Source organism: Limulus polyphemus, unplaced genomic scaffold (genome assembly GCF_000517525.1).
Source record: "Limulus polyphemus unplaced genomic scaffold, Limulus_polyphemus-2.1.2 Scaffold3606, whole genome shotgun sequence".
NCBI classification, from domain to species: domain Eukaryota; kingdom Metazoa; phylum Arthropoda; class Merostomata; order Xiphosura; family Limulidae; genus Limulus; species Limulus polyphemus.
The window spans coordinates 54764-65260 of record NW_013669216.1 but is presented as its reverse complement, the minus strand read 5'-3'; the positions used below and the strand labels follow the sequence as shown (position 1 = coordinate 65260).

The 10497-nt window shown below is 30.9% G+C and overlaps 1 protein-coding gene across 2 annotated transcripts in view; it reads right to left on the bottom strand.

Annotated features, from left to right (window-relative positions):
* The window catches only part of LOC106469672 (poly(A) polymerase type 3-like), an 86793-nt gene that overhangs the window by 50044 nt on the left and 26252 nt on the right, over positions 1-10497 (bottom strand). For both annotated transcript variants that reach the window (XR_002612892.1, XM_022398247.1), the window contains exons 4-5: positions 2545-2626; positions 492-601 (exon numbers count right to left, since the gene is read on the bottom strand). Coding sequence is in view for 1 of the 2 variants with exons in the window: in XM_022398247.1 (XP_022253955.1) it covers positions 492-601; positions 2545-2626 (192 nt within the window). In the remaining variant the exon portion in view is untranslated. The remainder of the gene's footprint in view (positions 1-491; positions 602-2544; positions 2627-10497) is intronic.

Here is a 10497-nt window from a genome sequence, read left to right as displayed (position 1 = left end):
TGAATTATAATCTACAGTTTGATACCAAATTTATTGACATAAATTCATGAAATAGTAGTTCACTAAAATTTTGAAAAAGAGTCAACAAACGAAATGACATGGCCTTTCACCTGTGACCCGTATCAAAAGGGTTAATTGCGTCTAATAAAAGATTTACTGCATCAAATGCACCTAACCTTAATTATACAAATATATCTTACTATATAATGATCTACAAGATAGATAAGTTATTTTTGGCTTGAATGAATTGTCTAAAGTCTTTTAAAATTCATCAAAAATCACTGATGTCAATAACAACAATACATTTCAGAGATTTACAAAAACAAATATATTGGTAGAAACACTGAAAAATGTTTAATGTAACATCCATACTCTAGTATTAACTAATAGTTTTCAACTTGTTAATGACATCTAATTGTTAAACCCTATAAACACTGCATTTATAATAATGAGGAAAGACCATAGAAAATTAAGGTACTAGTAATACCTACCCTAAGGTCCTTCACTTCAGGTTGCTCTTTGAGTAATTCAACAAATGACGTGAAGAAATCTGACCTGTCAACATGTCGAGGTGCAACACACAAGGTATCTATGTCAGCACCTAAAAAAATGAAATCAGTTTGACAAGAGCCTGGAACTAACTTTTAATTAATTCTGAATTACAAAAGATTTCAATATGAAAAAGATAAACCCACCACTGTCATGAAGATTTTTGCTAAAGTTTTCCACAAAGATAGTACCATTACTATCTTCTATTCACTCATTATAAATATTTTCATAGAACTCAAGAAACAAGTATAACAATGTACTCAAGTTTTTCCCAGAACAGGAATGAACCCATGGAGAGAAAAAAAAATCTCAAGGTTCAAGATACACATATAAAAGATGTGTATTTACGTTATATAATCTAACTATTATGCTGCACTTTAACTATTTTGTTTTTAATCTCAGCATTTTTTGATTTATTGTTGTTTCATCTGATAAATACTAAAGCAATGTTGCAGTTCTAGACACCATCAATATCTTATATCCCTCCAAAGTACTTACCAAACTTTCAGCATGACTGTAACAAACTATTCAGTGGACTGCCAATTAGAGTAACCAAATATTCATTTAAATGAAAAAGTTCATTTGTTTTATTCATTCATGAGTAAAAAGGTTAATCAGCATGCTGACTCATATTGTGTAAACCAACCATTTCATATAAGTGAAAAATCAAAAATAACCATTTAAAAAAATTGGTTTACAGTTTTATTAGATGTATCTAGGGTATAACTTGTATGTTATGTGCTGCTTCAAATATCACACAAGAGGGCTCAAATTCAAAACATTAACTTCTTGGGCTGTGATAATCCTAACATTTAAGAACTATTCTTTCACAATTTTGTTAAAAACAAATATCTTTAAGAATACATTTTACGATCAAACACAGCTAAATGTAATATAGAAAATTAACATCTTTAAATCCCCTTATACATTCATTAACATTTATTTGACTAGTACATATAGGAGATCTTCAAACAATGAGATAAGATATTTAAGACAAATCAGCTAATGCACTGTAGCAATAGCTTTTCTAAATCTAGGAGGCCTTACTGCAATGAGATAAACATTGTTTTGTGGAACTTTAAGCAGAGTAGACATAAGACACTAAAACTGTGTACTTAAAAATGATTGCACTAGCAACTGAAACATTGTACCTTTTTATATAATCCTTCTTTACTGTAAAAGCTGTAACATAAAAAAATTCTGTGAAATCATTCACAGCTATGAATAACAATAACCACACATATCTATAAGCTACCTGTTTATAATAGATCTTTCTTAAAAATAAATGGCTGTATAAATTGAAGTTATATTTACAAAAACCTAACTAGAATATTAAATAACCTTCAAACTGAAAATTTTAATGGACTGCAAATGCCCATGTAATGAAAAGGAGAATGACATTTAGGTTTATATACTGAAGCCTTCTTAAGATCACTTAACTGTACAAGTTCACATCAGCTTACAGGAGAAAAACTATCTTAACTACATAGGTCACATCAACTTTGTGGATTTGTGAAATCATCCACTTACCACAGAACCACTTGAATAAAACAACTTCATGAAACAGATTAGTTAAGTATGCTTCAACATTTCTTGACAGGAGATTATTTTATAAGATTTGGGTAATAAGATCATGTTAGTGAGGCTTTGGACTCCTACTAACTAGAATTGTTTATTATGACCCTGGATAACTGTTCTAATATACAAGTCATTTGTCAATTTGTGTGTAACACTCATACTATGAACCATTTTTAATTTACGATGCATCATTCTTATTGATTTTTTGAGAGTGTACTTGCAGAAAAAAGGGTGGGTGCCCCCACTGTTTTTTTTACAAACTTCAACATGTCATTTTTTGACAGGTAAGGCAAAGATAGTGGCTGCATATTGTTATTTCAACACATACAGAGCTTAAACTTTATGCAATACATCATCACAAAACACAGATTTGTCCAATTTCTGATGATAACAAGCACTCTGTATAAGTTGTCTTACCTTTTGTATGAACACCAAGACGATATGATCCAAATGTGAATATTTTTCCACCAACATTTTCTGCTACATTTGATGGCATATTCTGTAAAATCAAAGTTTTGTTGAGTTTATAAGTAGTTTTTACAACTTACAGCTTTTACTATAAGGAAAAATATATCGTTTTGCTTGCTAGTGCAATAATTTTCAAGTACATGGGTTTAACAATATATACTGTTACAGAATTAAATGTCAATTTGAATATAAAAAAAATGCTTTACCACTAAAACTGTGTACTTAAAAATGATTGCACTAGCAGCTGAAACATTGTACCTTTTTATATAATCCTTCTTTACTGTAAAAGCTGTAACTTAAAAAAATTCTGTGAAATCATTCACAGCTATAAATAACAATAACCACACATATATCTATAAGCTACCTGTTTATAATAGATCTTTCTTAAAAATAAATGGCTGTATAAATTGAAGTTATATTTACAAAAACCTAACTAGAATCAAACATAATCTATGAACAGGTATTTTTACTATGAGATAGCCTTTTCTGTAATACAATGCTGATACTGTTCAACAGTACTGGGAGACAAAAATTGTTAATATTTAATTACAGTATCATAAAACTGTTTTAATAAAATAATATAAAAAAAAAGAGGAAGAAATATATATATATATTGCACATTTTCCCCTTAATACTGAAACATAGATTACACTGTTTCTCTTCTTAGATTTAAAAGTTAATTTTAATATAGCCCTGCAATTATCCTCCAAAATACTGAAAGCTCTCAAGGTGTTACAAAAGTGTGCTCATAGATGTATTTCATTATACTTTTCAAAGACTTCCTATTAAATAACTGCTGGAAATAGTCAACTACAACAAACATGTTATCAAAAGTTAATCGCTATTGAGTAGGAAATATATATATAAACACACTATACGAATACATAGTTTTATATGAGCATGTTAAAATTTGGGCCCCATTTTCAAGTGCTAAAACACCATCAACTTAAAATTTTAAAACAAATCATACACAGTACTGTCATACAATATTCAGATATCTGGCCTATTTAATTCATAAATTCTGATGTGAAAAAAATGCAAACAAATTACACTTCAAAGTATCTATTATAAAGCTTAAAAATTATTTAATACAAAGCCGAAAGGTTCTAACATATATAGTACTAAAAATAATTATGGAAACTGGATAAATGGGTATATACTGTACTGCAAATACTATCAGATTGCTTTCCATACATCGTATGAAAATAACTTTCTCCAGAATAAAACTTGTGTGTTGATAGTTTACATTGTGACTGGTAGTCATCTAACCAATCAGACACTGTCACACAAGCATAATGCCAATAAAAATGCAGACAGTCATATTGTTTTTAGTACAAGGTTGGTGTTGGCAAAAGGCTACTTAATGCAGCAGAATGACACAAAATTTCAATCATGTTTCAGAGTGAGCTGTATGGAAACTGTGAAGAAGGTAGGTGAAACTAGTACTGCTGATGACAGAAATGATAGAGGTAGAAAACCTAAACTCTTCAAAAGTGATGTTAAGTAACTCAGGTTATATTCTTTACATAATAATCCCATAAAGGTCTTGCCAATGACCCAACTGTAAGTACAAGACTGAATATTACCTTTAAAATTATAGGAAACACTTTGCATGTTAGTAGTCTCAAAAGATATGTAGCTGCTCAAAAACCATTACATATAAAACAAAAGATAATCAAACCAAAAAGCTAAAATGGGCAGACTTCAAACAATGATATAAGAAAAGAGGGAGGAGAATGCTCTTCACAGATGAATTCAAATTCCTGTTGTTTGGTAACAATCAATGATTGTTTGATGGCAGAGTAGAATATTATCATGGTTCATATACAATATATACAGTGAAACATGGTAAGGGACTAATACAAATGTGGGTTACATCTCAGTCAATGATGTTTAAAAACTACATACAAATGGTGGCAGTCTGAATGGTGACAGACCCAACCTCATTTTTATCCATCAAAAATGTGAAATTCATATCACTCAACACCTAAGACAACAAGATCTGTTTGAGAGATAAATAGTTTTACCATTACATTTGCCTATTAACAGGAAGATTTTTTTGCCACATTGTTCATTCTATTACTAGAAAATCACTCCAAGATTTCTAGAGATACATACAAGTTCTTGAAAATTCTGAACTGTGAAAAATCTAAGCCATACCCACAAACATTTTAAAATCTGTACCTCTATGTATGAAATCAAAACTAAAGAGCCTGGCTACTTTATTACAAACTATGTAGCTTTCAGATATGGGCCTGACCTAAGCTACAGATGCAAATTAGATTAATTACATCATGTGTATTGTGTTCCCTGCAAATAAATTATTAGAAAAAGCACAGTCTAACAGATATGAGGAAAGGCAAAATATTTTCAGTGTTAGAAATAGGCATGATAATGGATGCACATCTTAGCAGATGCCACAGACGTCAAGACAATTTCATGGGTAGGTTTCTCTCCAAGACATTAGTCATTTGAGTTTATCACTGATAGAGTGTCGAATAAAATGCCTATTGTGTAGGGGAATTTTGGCCTCAAACATATAATGACAGAGAGAGGAGAAAAGCAGTTACACAAGATGGTAAAATCCAACCATCATTAAACAATACACAAGCTGACAAACGTTCAGTGCAAGGCAACCTACACTCATCTCCAACCATATCTAATGAGGAATGTTGCAATAAATGGATTATAGCATTAACAGACTATTGCATAAACCACGAGTTACCAATAACAAATATATTGAGTGGTTCAAAGAACACAGACATTGAACAAATACAGACTGATGAAAGGTGGTGCAGTCAAATTAATCACACATTACCATTTTTATTTTTTAAAAGGTTGGAGTAGAGAAATTTGGAAAAAGCCACAAGAATAATTCATTCCTCATGGACAGTTCCAACCTATAAGTGGCTCAACCCATTATTAGGTATAGTTCCTAATAAAGTGGTCAAATCCTATATATACACAAATATACATTCCCCTTTAATTCACAAAATCTCAGTCACTGGTCTCACTACTCAGTAACAAGAAGAGTCAAGACACTTTATACTAAAGTCAGAAACATGAGAGTTGTAGCTTTAAAGCAATATAGACTAGTCTATGGGATAAATATGCAGAAAAGAATTATTATACTATTCAGGGGAAGGGGTAGAGGACATAACTGACAGAACAAATGATATAATAAAGGGTGCTAGCAGTGATGCAGTCTTTATGGTGCACATAGGGACTAATGATATAAGTAAAGGTAGATCAGAGGAATTTATTGTTAAGTATAAGACATTCAAGGAAGAGAGACAAAATAAATTAATTCTGTCAGGGATACTGCCAAGAATGCTAGGCTTAGGTTAATAAGTAAGAACGAGCAGATTAGCTGGTTGGATCAGTTCAGTGAAAAAAAAGGGAACTTTATGGAATGAGTGGTTTACATTTAAATAGAATAGGAGCTGGCTTTTTGCAAGGGTTATTAATTCAATTCTAATAGAATCTTTAAACTAGGATTAGACAGTGAAGAGGACCAGAATAATAAAGAAAAATAACACAGAGAGGGGTACAGTATGGGAACAAAGTGCAAAGGTAGTTTTAATGGTAGGCTAAACTGTCATTACTGCAATGTTAGAAGTATAAAAAATAAATGACATTGGATCACTAGTCAGAACAGAGAATTTTGATATAATGAGATTAACAGAAACCTGGTTAAATGTTGACAGTTTTGAAGACAGGATGTTTTTGATTTTTTTTAAATACAGAATTATAGGTTGTTTAACAGGGATAGAGTACTAAAGAAAATTGGGGTGGGGTGGAGTGACTTTATATGTAAAATGTGAGTTACAGCCTGTTCAGTTAAGGATATCAAAAGCTAATAACAATGAGGTTTAATCTATTTGGGTTTATATTAGTGGTTATAAGGGGAGTAAGCTTTTAGTTGGAATTTGTTACAGACCACCAGAGAATTAATTACTTTCAGGCATAGGTTGGGAAGTGTTCAAATGAGGGAGACAGGTATCTAGAAACTGTTCAGGATGGCTTTCTTCAAAAATTGGTAAGGGAACCTACTAGAAACAATGCTATATTAGATTTATTATTACCTTCTAATAAAGAAGTAGAGATTGGAGAACATCTGGGTGAAAGTGGTCATTGTTCAATAAGATCTGATATTTTGCTCCATAAGGAGATAAGGAATAATGAGATGTAGGTTCCAAATTTCTAAAAGCCTAATTTTGAAGAGATGAGACAAAAATTATCTGCTGTGAACTAGGCAGCTGGTTGGCTGAAAATGCTAAAATTAATAGTAAGAATTTCTTCAAGTACATTAAGGGTAAGCATAAGGCTTTTGAGAAATGATACAAGAAGAACAAAATCTAACGATTATAGGTTGACAGGGTTATTAAATTCTACATTTTCTTCAGACTTTACTAATTATGATTTAAACAATATTCCTCATCTTGATGGAAACAAGATGATCACATTAATTCTGAACTTAAAGATAAAAAATTCTAGGGCAGATAAAATTTACCCAAGAATTTTGAATGAGGTTAAGGATTTGTTATGTGTGTCACTTACTACTATTTTTCTAAGTCCTTGATTAATGGGCAGATGTCAAAAGATTAGAAGTTAGCTAATGTTACTCCCTTTTTTAAGGGAGGTGATAAAAGTTGTCTCAGTAAATATAGGCCTGTTAGTCTTACATTTTACTTCAGTGGTGGGAAAGCTTTTTGAAAGTTTGATAAAAGATGCTTTCCAAAGTCATTTAACAAAGCTTAATTTTTGTTTTATAGCCAGCATGGTTTCACTAGGTGAAAATATTGCCTTACTAATCTTTTGACATTCTTTGAAGAAGTTATTATTTATGTAGATGAGGGTACAGGTGTGGATTTGGTGTATCTGAATTTTCAAAAGCATTTTACAAGATGCCACATAAAAGCCTTGTTAAAATGTTATCTCTCTAGGTGTGGAGGACAGGTTGGCTCATTGGATAGAAAACTGGTTAGATGGAAGAAAGCAGAGGGTTGTTATAAATGGAATTCAGTTGAACTGGATTAATGTCATGAGTGGTGTACCTCAAGGCTTAGCAGAAGAACCCTTGCTTTTTTTTATTTACATCAATGACACAGATGAAGGAATGTTCAATGAATTATTTAAATTTGCTGATGACATTAATGCTTTGGGTGTTGCTGGCTGTGAGGAGAACACTACTGCTTTACAAAAGGATTTGGATTATTTGGTGAGTTGGGTGAATAAATGACAAATAACTATTAATTATATTAAATGTAAGGTTGTACATGTAATTATGAGTATAATTTTAATGGGAATAACCTTAACAGTTTTATGCATGAAAAATGCCTTGGCATTCTTATCATCAGACTCTTAAATGTGCTGTTCCTAGTGGCAGGGTATATAGGACTTTAGGTTATATCTGCTTAAATATTGAATACAATTCTAAAGAGGTTATAATGTCATTTTATAGGTCATTGATTAGGACACATTTTAGAGTACTATGTTCAGTCTTGGGCTCATTACCTTAGAAAGGACATTGAATTGAGAAAGGGTTCAGGGGAGAGCTACTAGCATCCTAACCGAGATAGAAAGGATATCATATTCGGATAGATTAAGATCTCTGAACTTTTTTTCTCTTGAAAACAGAGGAGTTAAAGGGAATCTGATCAAATTGTTTAAGATTGTTAAGGAAAGTAACAGTGTTGATGCATCATTTTTTCCCATATTTAATTGTGAGAATAGTAAAAATAGGGGCCACAAATATAAATTTTGTTAGGGAAGAAGTCATCTTCAGCTAAGACAGCTTTATTTTTATAGCAGGGTTGTTGTTTTTCGGAATGGGTTGCCTTCAGATATGGTGCATGCAGTTGGTTTAATAGAGTCTAAGGGAAAGCTTAATAAATATTTGAATTATAAGGGCTGGCTTTGAGATTTTTAGTATTTAGTTTAACTTAATGGATAGGACAGTCTAGACTCTAGATGGACCAAAAGGTCCCTTGTTGTCCTTTAAGGTTATGATAATTACTAAATTTTTATTGTCTATTTTGTTTAAAACACAGATTTCTTCCCACGAATGATTTTTGTTTTGTTTTTTCTTATTGGCTTTACATCAAATTTTTGGAATAGTCAACGTTGCTTGGGCCTTCTTGGCTTTGGTAAAACTCACAAATGTACCAAAACTTGTAATAAAGTTTTTTATATAATCATTATAAGGAATGTTGGAGCAATAGGCTGTTCTTGATGTGATTTAATAGGACTCAAGTATAATTATTGAACATTGGTTTGCTCCAGTATCATATCATTAAATATGTCAAATATGTTGTTGTTTTTCAGTAAATTAGATTGTTTCAAAGCTACTACTCTTTATTGATATAAGCATCTTGTCATTTCTTGATCTTAATTTGAGACCCTTAGCACACACAGAGTAATAAATGTACAGGGTGTTCCAGAAGTCTGGACCCATAGGGAAAAATACATGTCTTCTTAATTTATTTTTTATTCAAATTGCATGCAATTAACAGCCATACACATATCAATTATTTGTATACTGTGCCATCAAGGTATTTTCTTTCTTAGAAATGTGTTTGTTTAACTTTAAGAATATAATGTCTATTTTCCCTATGGGTCCAGACTTCTGGGACACCCTGTATATAAATTAATGTAGTGATATTATTACATTGCTTTTGTGTAAAGAAGACCTGTAAAGTTTAACAGTTAACTCTAGGAAGAATATCTAACATAATAAAACCCCAAAATCCTTTAAATATATATCTATATAATAAACACCATTTTAGTTAATGGCAGCATTAATGTAAACCACAATATCTTTCTCAGTTCATGCATTGGTTATTCTACGTGCTGCACTGTTAAAAAATTTAAAATACATGAACAAAGATATAATATTCTCTCTTACATTTTATATAAATTATAATCAATAGAAAAGAAAAGTTTTAATCTATCAAATGACGTATAATGCTACATGTTTTTAGCATATGGTGCTGTCTACTTCATCTTCAATTTGAAAGTTTATCCCACAGTGTTCAGATGAAGTAGCTAAGGGAAATATTTTTATGCCTCTCTTGTCCTAGTTAGAAAGTTAATTAAATTATAATAATTATATGGCATTATTTGCTTTGCACATGTTACAATTCTGTGTTCTTAGATGCAGTACTGAAATAAACATATATTATTTAATGTATTAGTACTATCATTATAAAAAAATAGGCTTTAATTTCATCAGCAACTGACAGCAAAGAAACAAGATGTCAAACTTAAATATTATATTATTTGTTCTTCATGTATATTTTTATTGCTAAAAAGGTAAATAAAATGTAAAAATTAGAAACTAATTAGTTTAAATTAGGTAAGGTAAAGATAAATAACAATAATAAAAATTCTCCATGAGGTATGCTTGCAAGAGGCTCATGCATTACACCATTCAATACGATAACATGAGCTACATGTTTGCCGAGTGATTTACGACTTTTATGGCAGGATTATTAATGATACACAGTTCAAAGGGTAATAAAACAATAAAACTAAGTAGAAATAGATGTATACTGTTATGAAATTTACCTTTTCGAGACGATTCATGGGTGAAAGGCTATGTCATCTCGTTTGTTGACTCGCATTCAAAATTTTATTGAATTACAATTTCATGAATTTATGTCAATAACTTTGGTATCAAACTGTAGATTATAATTCAAATTTTAGTACTATATATTACTCAATATCTTAATCTAAAAGCAAATATTAAATAGACACACATAAAAATCGATTTTTGTGTGTCACGTGGTATGTTGAATGCAGCACTAGTTCAAATTAGATGTTTGTGAGGTCAAATACTAAGTATATGGTTTCGAACAAATTAAAAGCTCAAAATAACGATATTGACAAGCTAGAATATAA